The sequence below is a fragment of the Rhodotorula toruloides genome (genome assembly GCF_000320785.1).
Source record: "Rhodotorula toruloides NP11 unplaced genomic scaffold Scaffold1, whole genome shotgun sequence".
Taxonomy (NCBI): Eukaryota; Fungi; Basidiomycota; class Microbotryomycetes; order Sporidiobolales; family Sporidiobolaceae; genus Rhodotorula; species Rhodotorula toruloides.
In genome coordinates this window covers 982,716-997,617 of record NW_015622961.1, presented here as the reverse complement: position 1 = coordinate 997,617, position 14,902 = coordinate 982,716, and the positions used below count along the sequence as shown (strand labels likewise).

Below are 14,902 nucleotides of genomic sequence, written 5' to 3'. Positions count from 1 at the left end.
GAGTAGCCCCAGTCCAGCTCTAGCAGCCGTCTCGAGCCAACAGACCGCTGTTTGAGCCGAGCGGGTGAACGGGAGGATGGCAACCACATCTCTCGCCAGAACGCCTCGCTTCATGCTCGCCAACACGGCTAGGAGGCGTGTCTGAGTGGCTTGCTATCTTCCGAGACTGCTAGTACGCCCCTCCGCGCTGCCACCAACCGCCCCATTGTCTCCACCCTCCCGCCCATCCTCATCAGTCCTTGCGAAGTCAACCCGTCGTTACGACCGGACAACCGCTTAGAACCGCTTGCAGACAACCGAGACGAGCGCGAGAGCGTAGAGAAGGTGCAGGATGGGTGTCCAAGGGCTATGGTCGCTGTTGCAACCGGTGGCGCGGCCAGTCACCCTGGAGACGCTCCGGGACAAGCGACTGGCGATTGATGCGAGCATGTGGATCTACCAGTTCCAGATGGCAACGAGGGACAAGAAGACGGGAGACACGCTGCAGGGCGCGCACATCAGTACGTCCCGCGTTCGCCGCCGCTTCCCTTTGTCAAAATCGACATTGACATCTCTCGCCCGTCTTGCGCTGCACAGTGGGTACTTTCCGCCGAATCATGAAGCTCGTCTTCTACGGTATCAAGCCTGTCTTCGTGTTCGATGGAGCTGCTCCGTCTCTGAAGAAGCGAACCCTGGTCCGTTCGGAAAATCCTCCTGCCTGTGCCGTAATAGCAGCTGACATCGCTCTTCCGGCCGTGTGCAGGAGAAGCGCAGGAAAAGGAAGTCGGGCGCAGGACGTGACTTGGCCAAGACAGCGAGGGAGTTGTTGTCGGCTCAGCTGCGTGGACACGCTGTCGAGCGGGAACTCAATCGGCAAGCTTCGCAGGCCTCTCTCTTTCCGAGGAAAACTGGCTGATCGTTCTCGTGCAGTCGCAAGAAATTGCGAAAAGGCAAGGAGAAGGCGACGGACGAAGTCGACGAGGACGCTGGGACGGGCGACGAGCTCGGCGAGAATGTCGCGTACCTTGAAGACCTCGATGCACCGATGTCGCAAGACTCGCCTGCGAAACAGCCTTCGCCCGTCAAGGCCGACTCCCCCGCCTCTCCCGCCACGCCCACCAAGACGCCTCGCAAGAAATACGTCTATCGCGACGAGTACGCCCTGCCGAAGATCGATGGTCCACTCGAGTCCCGCGCGGACATTTCCGACACTCGCATCGCGACGGAGGAAGAGCTCCGCGAGTTCATCGAGGACCTGCGACCCGAAGACCTCGACATCAACAGCAAGTTCTTCGAAAACCTCCCTACCGAGGTCAAGTACGAGATCCTCGGCGACCTGCGTATCAAGACTCGACAGGTCAACCACCGACGAGTGCAGACTATGCGCGGCTCGAACGCCCACGACTTTTCTCGCGCCCAAATCGACCACTTGATGGAGCGGAACGCCTACACGCAGAAGCTCCTCTCCGTGACGGACGAGCTCGGCAAGTCTGCCCTTGCGATTCCGACGAGGGTCGCCGGCCAGCGGAATCGCGAGTACGTGCTCGTCAAGCAGGACGTGAGCAAGGGCGGAGGCTGGGTTCTCGGTGTCAAGAACCCCGAGATGTCGAGCAATCAGCCGATCACGATCGACTCGACGACCGACGATAGCGTCAGTACGCATACGGATACGGACGAGTTTGAGGAGGTCGGGTTCGACTCGCCGGAGAAGAAGCCCGTCGGCCTGCCCACTCCGGACCGCGAGGCTCGCCGTGCTCTTGCCGAGGAGGCTGTTCGCGCCCGTCTCGCTGCGCAGGTCCCCCTACCTGCGGCTGATCCGTACCTCGACCAGCCCGTCGCCTCGACCTCGCGTGCGGCAGGTCTGTTCCAGCGGGACGGGCTTGCAGACGAGGAAGACGCGGCGTTGCAGCAGGCGCTGTACGAGTCGGCCCAGACGGCACCTCCACTTCCCCTCGGCGGCGGCCGAACAATGCACTCCTCCTCGACTGGTCGCACAAGCAAGAATGGCCGTGCTCGCGCTCGACCTATTCCTTCTTCATCACGCACTGCGATTTCCGTTACGATCCCGCCTCGGCCGACTGCACCAGCAGCTGAGTCGTCGCTCGACGCTACGGCGGCCATGGGAAACGACACGGACGACAGCATGGAATACGTCGATACCCCGCCTCAAACGACGAACGGCGAGCCTGCGGCCCGTCCAGCAGCAGCAGCAGCGAATGGGGCAGTCGTATTGTCGGACACGGACGACACCGACGCTTTTGAAGAAGTCTCGGTGACCGAGCCTCGCCAGCCCGTCGCAGCGTCGGTACAGCCCCCGCCTGCAGCAGCTCGAGCGCCGTCTCTTCCGTCGCCGCCTGCGCGATTGCCTTCACCGCCCGTCGCGACTGCTTCAACTCAACCTCGCACGCTGTTCGACAGCATCCTCCCATCAGACTCGGACTCGGACGCCGACACAGAAGCTTCGCCACGGAAACGAGATTCTCGCCCTTTACCTCCCGCACCGCCCGTCTCTCGCCCCCAGCCTCGACCACGTTCACCGCCCGCCTTTGCGCGACTCTCACCATCGCCCGATCCTTTTGAGTCGCTCGAAAACGGCGGGTCAGCGCCTGGCATCCAGTCTCACGACTTCGCCCTCGAGCCTTTCGACACCGCCTCTTCCGCTCCCGCAAGTCATGCCGTCGCGGCTCAGCAGGCCGTCGATGTCGATCCTCAATCTCGGCGTGCGGCAAACGAGCCGTCTGGCGCCGTCGAGGACGTTGCTCAAACCGCCGTGGTACGTCTTGCTTCGCCGACTGATCTTCCGGACCCGCTCCCGCCGCTCGAGAAGGCGCTCGAAGCAGTCGAGACGACCGAGATGGCCGTCCTGCCCGACACGCTCGCGCAGCTGCCTTCTCCTGACCTTCCGCCGAACCCGCCCAACGCTGAGCCGATCGATCAGCCACCTGCACGAGAACAGCCGGCGCCTCTATACAACGCACAGGAGGCAGTCGCTGAGCCTCCTGCGGCGGCACCTGCGAACGCCAAAGTGACCGACGAAGAGTTCTTCTCCGACTGGAGTCGCTCGCCGTCGCCGTCGCCTGACAAGCGCGCGTCGACGTCCGCGTCGACCGCTCAACGAGACGCGGATGATTGGTACGACGAGCTCGCAGAAAACGAGGTGGACGAGGCTGTCGCAGCGATGGAGCGGGAAGAAGAGGCGTACGCGAACATGCTGTCGGAGCTGAGGAACGAGAAAATCGAGGCGATGAGGCAGGAGGCTGAGCGGGATGTCGCGCGCTTGACGGCGCAGCGAAACGCTGAGGCGAGGAATGCGGACAGCGTGACGAGGCAGATGTCGACAGACATTAGGGTGCGCGGTCTCGCTTTCTGCCGAGGTCTGCTCGCTGACTCCGCTTCTTCCACAGGAAATGCTCATCCTCTTTGGCATCCCCTTCGTCGATGCGCCGTCCGAAGCCGAGGCAGAATGTGCAGCCTTGCTCGCTCGCCAGCTCGTGGACGGCATCGTCACCGACGACTCGGACGTCTTCCTCTTCGGCGGCTCCCGCATCTACCGCAACATGTTCAACGAGGCGAAGTACGTCGAGTGCTACCTCCTGAGCGACCTCGAGCGCGAGATCGGCCTCGACCGTGGCAAGCTCGTTCGTCTCGCCTACCTTCTCGGCAGCGACTACACCGAGGGTCTGCCTGGCGTCGGTCCGGTCGTCGGTCGCGAGCTCCTGGAGGAGTTCCCGGGCAAGGACGGCCTCAAGGTGTTCAAAGCGTGGTGGGACAAGGTGCAAAGTGGCCAAGACACCGAGAAGGACACGAACACGAGTTGGAAGCGGCGATTCGTGCGTTCCCGCGCCGCTTGCCCTCGTCAGTTCCCGGCTGACTGTCTTGTGGCGGCTCCAGAAATCGCAACACCGCAATCTCATCCTCGACAAGGGTTGGCCAAGCGCCGAAGTCGTGCGTGCAATCCGTGCCTCGCACACACGGTAAGGCAAGCTGACACTCGACCTGCAGGCTCAAGCCTACTTCCGACCAGTCGTCGAGGAAAGCGACGACCGCTTCAGCTGGGGCTTCGTTGACCTCGACGGTTTGCGCCAGTAAATTGCCTCTTGTCCACCGGCGAGATCGTATGCTCACCCTCCGAACCTCGCAGCTACCTTCACCGTTCGCTCGGCTGGGACCAGACCAAGGCGGATTCAATCCTGCTGCCGCTCATCAAGCGCGAGAAGGAGCGGAAGGAAGGCACGCTCAAGTCGCAGCGCATGGTCACCGACTTGTGCGTCTTACGCGACCTGAAGTCGGACGCATGTTGACGTCTTGCTCGACCGCCAGCTTCGACTACAGCGCCGGCGACAGCTCGTTCTCGCGCAAGAAGCAGCCCAAGTATGCGAGCAAGCGCTTGCAGAACGTCGTCGAGGTGCGGACTTTCTGCTCTTCTAGCCAGTTCTCGCTGACTCGATCTTCCTTGCAGACTTGGAAGGCTACGCGCGACGCATCCCGCAGCCCGACTCCCGGTGCGAAGGCGGAGGCGAATGACGATGCGAAGGACGAGGAGGCAACGCCTGAGCCGCTCCTAGTCAAGAAGAAGCGAGGTGCGTTGTCGATCACCTATCTTGCGGTGTCACTTCGACTGACTGGACGGATTTGAAGCTCCGCGAAAGGCGCCCGCCGTCAAGAAGACGACCGCCGCCTCCCGCAAGCGCAAGGCCAAGTCGGCCCGCGACGCTCGCGCAGCCGCCAACGGTGGCGTCTACTCCTCCGAGGAGGACTTGCGCTCGGACTGGGAGAAGGAGCAGGGCGCAGGAGGCGCCAGCGGTGCGAAGTCGAGGACTCAGCCAGCGAGGAAGAAGCGTAAGGCGGCGGTCGTCGTCCCCACGGGCGAGACGGACGAAGACGAGTGATTGGACGTTGCCGTTCGCATTGTACATACCGCATCTTGTTGTCCCGCTTGTTGCAAATACTACTCGCATTGCTCCTTGTGCACCGCCTTATTGCCCCTCCTCTCTCTCCTTCGTTTCGTCGCTGCTTCCGCTTGCTTCGCTGCGTGTGATGCGCTGTGCATGACCAAGCTTCGACGCAGATCAACAGTCCAGGCACACAACTCAACCGTCCTCCCGCCGCTCTCCCCCTCGTTCACTCGCGAACCCACCTCTCCTGTCCTCCTCGAAGACGACCCGCAGGACCCGCGAGAGTACGCGTGGCAGTCGTACACACCCGGACAGTACCGCCACTCACCCAATCCGTCCTTGCTCGCTGAATCCCCCGCTTCGCCTTCATCTCCCCTCTTCCCCTCGTCATTTCTAGCTGCCATGTCGGGTCAACTCCAAGGCCAGTACGGCGGATACGGCCAGCAGCAGCAGTATCAGTATCAACAGGGCGAATACGCTGGCTCACAAGGTCCGGCGTACGGTCGTCCCCCTCAGCCCAACCAGGGCTTCGAGCGTCCGATGCCGCACCCTCAACGGCAGAGCAGCTACGGCCTTCCTCCTCCGATCAACACGCAGGACCCTCGCGTGCGCAACGGTAGCCAGCAAGGCTCGTCTGGGTCAGCGTCGCCCATCGGACCTCCTCCTGGACGTCCTTACCCCTCCAGCGGCCCTCCCTCTGCGTCCCGCCAGTCTCCCGTCCCGACAGTCTCGACGCAGTCCCACCACGTCCGCGAGGGATCGTCGATCACGCCGCAGACGACCCGTCCGACGAGCCAGCTTCCCTCTCACGGCAGCTCGAGGTCGCTGGCTTCGCAAGCCGCGCCGCAAACGATTGCCGGCGAGCCTCTGCACGACCTCGGCAGGGCCGTTGCTCTCCTCAAGAGCAGCAAGTTCTACGCTGAAGGTGCGTGGTCACGCTTGCACTTTCGCTACTACCGCTGATGTCCGTTCTCCTCGCAGGCTTCTTGATGAAGAAGGTTGAGGCGGGTCCTGACGGCAAGGTGAGCTACGAGACGGTGTGTACAGCGAGGTTGAGGAGCTGACGAGCGCTTGCTCATGCAGGCCCCGACTGGTGCGGACGGGCAGTGGGCGAAATGGTTCGTCCAGCTGAGCGGGACCATCATGTCGACGTGGAACGCCGCCGACATGGAGGACGCCGCTCGCAACAATCGAACGGTAAGTCACACGCCGGCGATTGTCTGAAGCCGCCCTCTGACTTCCCTCTCATCGCCAGGTCCCGCCGCAGTACCTCAACTTGCAAGACGCCTTCGTCCATCCTTTCCCGCCTCACGGTCGCGGCTCGAAGTCACCGACGCAGTTCCAGTTCGCCTTGAACAGCGCCGGCGCGAACAGGATTCTCTTCTGCGCGCCGAGCCTCCAGTCATTGACGGTGGGTCACAAGCCCGTCTGTCTGATCATACGTGCATATGCTGATCTCGCTTCCGCAGATGTGGATCAATGCCATCCGCCTCTCGACTTGGGAACGCTCCCGCTGCAACGAGATCTGGACAGGCTCGTTGCTCGGTCTTCGCGAGCCAAAGCCGCTCGGCTGGCAAGGCTTCGACGCCGGTCTTCCTGCGCCTGGCGGCGGCAAGGCAACGCCTGGACGCTTCGAAGGATGGCTCAAGGTCCGCTTACCGGGCGACACAGAGTGGCGCCGTGTTTGGGCTGTCCTGCTCCGCGGCAGCAGCGTGCCGACTCGTTCGTCGATGATCGGCGGTCCGGCAGCTGTGCAGGCAGAGGAGAAGAAGTCGCGGCGCTCGAGTCTGCTGAGCTTCGGCGGGAAGAAGGACAAAAAGGAGGAGGTCGTCATCGAGGACTTGCCGGGAGAAGGCGCCATCTCGACCTTTGCCTTCTTCGACCGCAAGCCGGGGAAAAAGGAGCTCCCGATTTGCATCGTCCAGCACGTCTTCTACAGTGAGCTCAGGTGCTCCCGACTATCGCGCTGTCCCGCTGATCCCGTTCTCGCCCAGTCGCCGCCATCTTTCCCGAGTCCGAGGCGCTCATGGAAGGCTCGACGCTCTTCAAGGTCGAAGGAACCTTCCTCAACCCGAGCGACAGCTACCTCGCGAGCGGATGGGGCGTCGGCGGACGTGCTGAGAAGCAGGGCTTTGCCTTGCTCATGCTCGAGGAGGGGAACTACCTCGACATGCTCCACTGGGTCGTCGGCCTCGCCGACGCCTTCAAGGTGCGCTAGGAGCTCTCCTAACTCCCGCGGCGATGCTGACACTTGCGTTCGCAGCTCTACGGCCGTCCCCGCAACTTCTCCTTCGACCCTCGCGATCCCAACTCGTTCTACTTCGCCTTGCCTATCGGTCCGCACCGTGACCGGCAGTTCCTTGACCGCGAACGTGCGTGCTCGCGGAGTTGCAATCGTTGAGGCTCGCTGATCCGTCGACACCCGCACGCAGTCGTCGACAACCTCAACATCAACGAGAACCGCCCGCGAGCAGTTCGCGCGACTTTCCACAGTGCGTTCGACCTTTCGCATATCGCTGGCAACCCTTCAGCTGACGACTTGCTCACTCTCGCAGACATCCTTTTCGACCGCATGCGCGGCGTCCGTCCGGCTGCCCTGGCCAACGAGCCGCCTCCTCAAGCTGGACGAGAGTCGCCTGCGACGATGGACGCGCCTCAACAAATGCCGGACGAAACGGAGGACGCCTCGCGCCGCTTCTCTCAGCCGCCGATGGCACAACCTCGGAACGACAGTCCGCAGCTGCCGCCGATCCTCCCAACTATCGGCGAAGGCTCGCTCGTTGACGACGCACAAAGTTCAGTCAGACCCGCCAACTTTGGTCAGCCGACTGAGCCCAGCCGCGGCGAGCACTACGAGCAGCCGCCAGAAGCCATGCACCAGGAGCGTCAGAAGGTCGCCGACCGGCACACTAGTCAGTACGGCGTCATTGAGGGCTACCTCGACCAACAGCAGCAGCAGCAGCAGCCTCAGCAAGCCGACACCGCCTCCTTGGCGGCATCTCAAGTACAGCCGCGCGCCTTAATCAGCGAGCAACCGGCAGACTACGCCTCGGGTCCGCGTCGACCAAGTCGCGACGCCAGCACCGCCGAGAACGAGCTCGGGACCTACGAAGCGTTCCTCTCGTCCGACATCGCGCGGGAGACGACGCCGCCGCCCGCTCCTCAGCACATGCCGCCGCGCTCCGAGCCTGCACAGCGCTCCTCGTACGCCGACCAGTCGCGCTTGGCGCCGATCAACACGGCGCCGTCCCTGTACCCTTCTTCCAACGGGTCAGCTCGCTCGACGCCGCTGCAGTCCACGACCGCCGCCACCGAGAACGCGCCAGGCCGACTAGGCGTCAGCCCTCCCTCTCGGGGACACGCCAATCAGCTAGAGATGCTCGATGCGTACCAGCAGTCGCCGATGCAGTCGGCATCTTCGCCCGTCGGCCGCCCTCTACCTTCACCGGGAGCTCCTTCTCTCGTCTCGCCGACGGGGACGGGTACCCCGGCGTCGCCTGGGCTTCCGTATCTCGCGGCTTCACCGCAAGCCGCGCAGGCTCACTTCTCCGCCCCAGTCGCAGCAGCGCCGCCGATCCCGCATGTCAATGAGACTGAGCAGCCTCGAGCCGCTCCCGCCGAAGCTCCTGCCGCTCACGACGCCCCTGAAGCGTTCAGCGCTCGACAGCCTACCTCCGAACACACCGTTGGCGCCGGACCTGTTCAGATGCACGACGGCAAGGTCGTCGACAGCCCGGAGAACCTGCAGCTGGAGTCGCCGACCGAAGGAGCCTTCACCACCCAGCCTCTCTTCGCCGGCTCTTCGCGATCTGCACAATTAGATCACGCGCACGCACCTGTCGCGCCTGTCGAGGAAGAGCCCGTCGCGCGTCGCGCTCAAACGCCGCCGCCCGTCGAAGCGCCGACGGCTTCGGCTGCTGCGCCTGCGCACGCCTCGCCCAACAAGCGCGCCTACGACATGCCTGAAGACGCCAACATTCACTCGGATCTCCTCGCCGCGCTCAACTTTGTCGACCGCTCTGAATCGCCAGAACCTGCGACGCCCCACACCATGTCTTCGGTCGAACCTTCTCCCATCACGGCGAGCAGGGCGTTCCACGTTGGGCCGCCGAAACACGACATGTTCCGCCCGCCGACGCCGAGCGACGAGAACTACGGCTCGGATGCGAAGGACGGACCGGTCGAGATCCTCGCCAACGGCGCAGCGCGTCCAACTGCCCAGCCCGCACCAGCAACGACCCAGCCGCCGCCATCGTCCTCTTTCCCTTCGTCCTTTGCGCAGAACAAGCGTGCTCAAGAGCGCGCCGCCGCAGCTCAGCTCGCGCAACAGGCTCAGCACGCCGCGCTGACGAAACCCGGGCGGGCGGCAGGCGTGACTGGGCAGCAGCGGAAAAAGATGTGGGAGGACAGCGACGAGGAGGAGGAAGAGGCGGACGAGTCCGAGGAGTCCGAGGAGCAGCATAGTACTCAGCAGGAACCTCCTCGCCCGGTCACGCAGTCCGCCTCGAACAGCAGCATCGCTCCCTCTCCCGCCCGGAGCCGCGTCGCCTCGCCGCTCCCGCCGCCCGTTTCCATGGAGGTCCCGCAAGACCACCTCCGCCAAGGTCGTTCCCCTCAGCGCTCTCCAGGTGTCGACCCCGTCGCTCGCCAGTCCTACCTCGACAACGGTCCGGGCCGACAACATCCCTACCCCCACACTGCTCCGCCAGCTTCCCCTACTCGCGACTTTGACGCCGAAGCCGGCCAGCAAACGTCTCGCAAGCCGGCTCTCAACCCGCACGGTCTCCTCGCGACGGGCATGCTCGAGAAGGAGGAGCGCTCAGCACGAGCGCAGGAGCACGCTGCTCGCGATACCGGCGGGACGCTCGTCAGCCTTCCCGCCAAGGCGCCTCCTCCTCAGACCGGTCTCGTCGGTGCGCTCACCTCGCATGAGCGGGAAAAGGAGCGGACCGGCGGCGTCGGCCGCGCGCTCACTGAGCAGCAGAAGGAGCGCAAGCTGGCCGAGCAGCGGCAGAAACAGCTCGACGAACTCCAGAAGCAGCAACTCGCCATGATGCAGCAGCAGATGCAGATGGCGCAGTTCGGCGGCGGCTTTGGCAATCCGATGTCGATGGGCTTCGGCGGCTCGAACCCGTGGATGATGCCGGGGATGGGCGGCTTCGGAGGTTTCCCTGGCATGCCTGGCGCAGGCTCGCAGGTCGGCGGTGCTTCTCCGCCTCTGCAGCCGCAGAACACGGGTGGCGGAGCAGACTTCGTACGTTGCGCTCCCGCCTCTTCTGTCAGCCCCTTGCTAACAGTCTCTTGCACAGTCGGCGCAGCAGCAAGCGGCCTTCCAGCAGCAGCAGGCGATGATGGCCGCACAAGCCGCCGCTCAGCAAGCTGCTCAGCAGGCAGCGCAACAAGCGTACCTCGCCGCCATGTCGCAGTTCTCGCAACCGATGGCTTCGCCTGGCGGCGCGTCGCCGACTCTCCCGCCCTCCTCTTTCCCCTCGATGCCGTCGATGAACTTCATGCCGACGCCGTACGGATTCTCGCCCGCATCGCCCACGATGGCCACGTCGCCCTCGTTCATGGCGCCGCAGTTTGGCGGCTTCATGCCCGGCCACGGTCAGCAGCCGAGCATGAGCATGTATGGCGGCGCTGGAGGGCTCAGCGGTGGTCAAGGCGGTGATGGCGACAACAACGCGGCGAGGGCAGTCAGTCCGCTTGACCTCGGACGGCAGCAGCACGCGAGGAAGGAGGGCAGCGAGTGAGGTTTCGGTCGAGTGGCCTCCTCGTATGTATCGTAGAGGTCGTCTTCGTTCTTGGTTTCTGTTCTTTCGTGCGCTCGTAATAGACACTCTCCGTGGCAGTTAGGCTCCCTTTCCTCCAGCGGGCCACGACGAGCAGAGTGTCAAGAGCATAGCAAGCCTCGAGGACGAGCTGCACCGTCCGAAGCTGAATCTCCACGCCTGCGGATCCGTCCTGGCGCACGGAGCATTCGTCAGGAGTACAGCAAAAGAGAGCGGCGGAAGGGCAAAACACTCAGCAGCGAAAAAAAGAAACGTCCTCGGACAGGTTCGAACTGTCGACCTCCTGATGTGCAGTGCACAAGGCTGACTTGTAGTAACAGTCAGACGCTCTAACCAACTGAGCTACGAAGACTTGCTTGTTGAGCGGTTCCTAACGTGCGTGTATAACCCGCATTGCGTTGTCGGCCCCTTTCTGACTGTCGTGGATCCAGCAGCCACAACTCTCGGCGGTGAGGACACGCCGCTGACATGTACGACGGTGTCAATGCAAAAGCGTAAGATGCAAAAAGTCTGCCTCCCTACGATGCCTCCGCGCCGTTCTCCTCCTCGGCTGGTCGCGACTCGCCCGACGGTTCCGCCAGAGACATCGTAGCCACATCGCCGCCAAGCGCTCGAATTCTGCGGGAGAATGCTACGTGTCAGCTCGAGGCGGGGCGAAGTTGCAAAGAAGGCCGCCGACGCACCGCTCCTCCTCCTTCTCTCGTCGCTCGGCCTCGGTCTTGAAACGCAGCTGCTCCAAGTCCCACTCCTCGTCTTCGTCCTCGTCCTCGTCGGCGCCAAGCAGCTCCGAGTTGTACGTGAACAAGTCACGTCCAGACAACCCAGTGAGCTTGCCAGCCGCCGCCGTCGCCGACTTGGCCGACTGGAGCGCCTGCTCCTCAGCCTCCTTCTTCGACACTCGGTTCTTCTTCCACTCGGCGAACGACTCCTTCGTGATCGGCGTGAGCTTCTTCTGGTCGAGCTTGTGTCGCTCGACCTCGAGGAACTCTTCGATCGACAGCGACTTGTCCTCCGAATCGTCCTTCTTCTTCTGGCTCTTGAGCACGAAGCCGGGTGGCAGCGCGTGTCGATAGATGCACTTCTCGCCCGCCGGGCACTCCCTGTCAAGCGGAAGAGTCAGCTCCTTCGTCGATGCGAAGCTGCGGAACGGCAGGCGAAACACACCAGAACCTGTGAAAGTGATTGCGAGTCAGCAAATACGCTCAGGACGCACGTCGAACTTGAACGCACCATCCGTAGATCTGCTTCTCAATGGCCTCAAGGAAGTGCTTGCACACAATGTCGGTCGTCGCCTTCGGGTTGCCCTTCTTCGAGACGGCGTCGCGCAGCTGCTCCTCCGTCCAGGTGCTCATGTCTGCGGCAAGAGTGCACTGTCAGGACCTCTTGTGCAGTACGAAAAGGGAGAGCGAACGTACCCTCGTCCTTGGTCGGATCCTTCTTGGCATCTCGTGCGTCCTCGTACAAGTTCGCCTTCGCACCCTTTCGGTCCTGGTTGAGGTCGTGAGAAAACTTGCACTTGGCGCCCTTCTGACACCGTCCGGCTTTGTGGAACGCGCAGAGAACCGACTTCGGGTCTGCGAGAGGTGGAGTGAGCGGCGGGAGGAACTGGAGGAATCGGCAATACGCGAACGCACCGACTCCGAACGGCACCTTGGGCTGCACGATGTCCAGACCGCCATACAGCTGCGCCTCGAGCTCCTTCTTGGCCTGTTCAGCCCTCTTCTTCTCTGCAATTCGCTCCTTCTCCTTGGCCTTTTCGAGCGCCTCCTTGTTCTTGCCGCGCTGAGCCTCCTGCTGGTTGATGATCTGGACCTGCTTCTGGACCTTGGCAGACTTGTTCTTGTTCTTCATGCCAAAGGTCTGTTCGAGAGGGTCGTCGCAAGGTCGTGTGAGGAGAGGCGAGAGGTTCGAGCATGGCGTCGGGGGCGGGAGAGACGTAGGAGGGCGGGAGTGTATGAGACCAGACGTCGGAAGGCGCAAAGCATCGATGCAGGAGTGGCAGAGGGAGGAAAGTAGGGCACTCGGGCAGTCAGCGTCATGAGGCGTGGGAAGCGGCGACAAGGCGAGGGGACCGCGTGGACGGACTGCGACACTCAGAGAGCTCTGTAGAACGTACCTTGTCGTCCTTGACCTTGGCAGGCTTGCCATCCTGCTTCTTGGGCGGCATTGTGGGTCGGTGAGAGTGAGCGGGCGCGGCGGTCGAGAGAGGGTGCGCTCGCGGGCGGGGGGTGTACAAGTGGGTTGTCCGGTCTGCTCAAGCCCGTCTAAGCGTGTCCAGGCGCAGCGAGAGCGCGGCGAGCGGTGTTGACAGCGACTTGGCCTGGTCGAAAAGAAGTTGGCGAAGGTGTTGCGCTCTTCCACTCGCTGGCACCAGCGGATGCTCAAGCTGGTCCGCTGCTTGAAGGATTCACTGCTCAGACTATCGACCTACGCACCCAGAATGTCCACCCAGCGCTCCCACTCGCCCCCGACTCCCTCTTCCTCGACTTCGACAGATGAGCCTGTTGCGAAGCGGCAACGCATCGAGAGCGGGGTCGCAGACGGCGAATCGAACGGCGTGAATGGCAGCTTGGCGGCTGAGGTGCCGACCAAGCGGAAGCGGACGCTCCCGTACGAGAAGGGCATGCACCTCGCGCCGATGGTACGAATCGGTACTCTGCCTGTCCGGTTGGTGTGTGCGTGGATTCTGCTCACTCTGATTCTTCAGCGCGAGTCTGACAGTATGTCCGACAGCCTTGGAGTACGGCGCGGAGCTTGTCTGGGGTCCTGAGATCGTTGACAAGGCGATTATCGGTTCTGAGCGGAGGGTCGACCGTGCGTGCTTTCCGCTCTTCTTGGTGCGGATTGAGCGCTTACCAGAGTTTTCGATTCGCAGCCAAGACGGGTGTCGTCTCGTTCTTCAAGAACAACCGCTCTGTCTTCGAATGTCACCCCATCGAGAAACCTCGTCTCATCTTCCAGCTTGGCAGCGCTTCGCCCGAGCTTGCCGTGCAGGCGATGAAGATGGTTGAGAACGATGTCGCGGGCGTCGGCTTGAATTGCGGTTGCCCAAAGTCGTTCAGTCTGTCGGGCGGGATGGGCGCTGCTCTGCTGAAAGACCCCGAGCGACTGTGTTCGGTGCGTTCGCTTTTTTCAGGTGAGATGCACGAGAATCGTGCTGACCGCCCCTCTTCACAGATCTTGAAGGCCCTGGTCGGAGCGACCGACTTGCCCATTGACGCCAAGATCCGCCTCCTGCCCAAACCCGCCTCTTCAGCTTCCGCTTCCCCCGCACAAACACCCGCTTCACCTGCTACGCCTCAAGACTCTGCACCTGCTTCCCCCTCAGCAGCCGCTCCAACACCCTCCGCCGTTCTCGAGCCAACCGAGCCTCTCACCATAACCATCCCTCCTACCGAGCATGCCTCGCCTTCCGAGCCGACCATCCCGCTAGTCGCCCAGATCTTCGACACCGGCATCGCGAACCTGACGGTGCACTGCCGGACGCAGGAAATGCGGTCTCGCGAGCCTGCTTTGCACGACCGGATGAGAAGCATCACCGAGATGGGTAGGGAGCGGGGCGTGCCCGTCGTGTGCAACGGCGACGCGCTAGGAGGGGGGCAAGAGGCGAAGTGGGGAAACTTCCAGGAGTTGTGCGAGAAGACTGGTGCGTTTGTTCCCTTTGCCCTCGAGAGTTTCATGCTCACCTGAACTCGCCCGTGCAGGAGTTTCGTCTGTCATGATTGCCCGAGCAGCCGAAGCGAACCCTTCGTGCTTCGCTTCGAACGGCCTCGAAGACCCCATCAAGGTTGTCATTCCCCGACTCCTGCGCATTGTGCGTCTCCCTTGTTCTCCTTGCCGCCTCGGCTCGCTGACAGAACGTATCTACAGGCCGTCGCGACCAACAACCACTACCAGAACACGAAGTACATCCTGAACGCAATGGACCTCTACTCCTCCCCGACTCCTCCCTCGCGCGAAGTCAACCGCGACCTGAAGCAGCGGATGAACAAGGCCAAGACGTACGAGGACATGTGCGCGATCTTTGGCATCTCGGAGGAAGAGGTGAAGCGGATTCGGGAGACGGGCGTCGAGGAGTTCGTGCCGGGGTGGGTCAAGCGGAGGAAGGAGATTGTCGAGGCCGAGGGAGAGTTCTGAGCGGATGGAGCAGCGGCCATCGTCATATTCACTTTAGACTCTTGCGTTTGTTGGCCTACACGTCCTTTGCAACCCGATACAGTCCCTTGACCTCGTCGT

The 14,902-nt window shown here is 62.7% G+C and overlaps 4 protein-coding genes across 4 annotated transcripts; 3 read left to right on the top strand and 1 right to left on the bottom strand.

The window, feature by feature from the left end:
• Positions 1 to 331: 331 nt before the first annotated feature.
• RHTO_00405 (DNA excision repair protein ERCC-5) lies at positions 332 to 4,868 on the top strand (the record flags this gene model as incomplete). Its single annotated transcript, XM_016414089.1, has 11 exons — positions 332 to 500; positions 577 to 674; positions 743 to 852; positions 910 to 3,328; positions 3,384 to 3,809; positions 3,871 to 3,924; positions 3,982 to 4,064; positions 4,121 to 4,243; positions 4,300 to 4,384; positions 4,439 to 4,559; positions 4,618 to 4,868. 11 exons carry the CDS (start codon positions 332 to 334, stop codon positions 4,866 to 4,868), a joined length of 3,939 nt encoding a protein of 1,312 aa, XP_016277096.1.
• A 408-nt stretch (positions 4,869 to 5,276) lies between these two features.
• On the top strand, positions 5,277 to 10,627 carry RHTO_00404 (CCR4-NOT transcriptional complex subunit CAF120; the record flags this gene model as incomplete). Its single annotated transcript, XM_016414088.1, has 10 exons — positions 5,277 to 5,799; positions 5,856 to 5,896; positions 5,958 to 6,071; positions 6,130 to 6,285; positions 6,344 to 6,812; positions 6,869 to 7,083; positions 7,138 to 7,246; positions 7,307 to 7,366; positions 7,430 to 10,128; positions 10,184 to 10,627. The coding sequence occupies 10 exons, from the start codon at positions 5,277 to 5,279 to the stop codon at positions 10,625 to 10,627; spliced, it is 4,830 nt and encodes a 1,609-aa protein (XP_016277095.1).
• A 557-nt stretch (positions 10,628 to 11,184) lies between these two features.
• Positions 11,185 to 12,833, bottom strand: RHTO_00403 (CCCH finger DNA binding protein; the record flags this gene model as incomplete). Its single annotated transcript, XM_016414087.1, has 7 exons — positions 11,185 to 11,284; positions 11,350 to 11,766; positions 11,831 to 11,836; positions 11,897 to 12,020; positions 12,082 to 12,240; positions 12,301 to 12,526; positions 12,783 to 12,833. The coding sequence occupies 7 exons, from the start codon at positions 12,831 to 12,833 to the stop codon at positions 11,185 to 11,187; spliced, it is 1,083 nt and encodes a 360-aa protein (XP_016277094.1).
• Positions 12,834 to 13,043: 210 nt separating this feature from the next.
• On the top strand, positions 13,044 to 14,803 carry RHTO_00402 (tRNA-dihydrouridine synthase 2; the record flags this gene model as incomplete). Its single annotated transcript, XM_016414086.1, has 6 exons — positions 13,044 to 13,341; positions 13,400 to 13,480; positions 13,542 to 13,783; positions 13,844 to 14,312; positions 14,371 to 14,480; positions 14,537 to 14,803. The coding sequence occupies 6 exons, from the start codon at positions 13,044 to 13,046 to the stop codon at positions 14,801 to 14,803; spliced, it is 1,467 nt and encodes a 488-aa protein (XP_016277093.1).
• Positions 14,804 to 14,902: the final 99 nt, after the last annotated feature.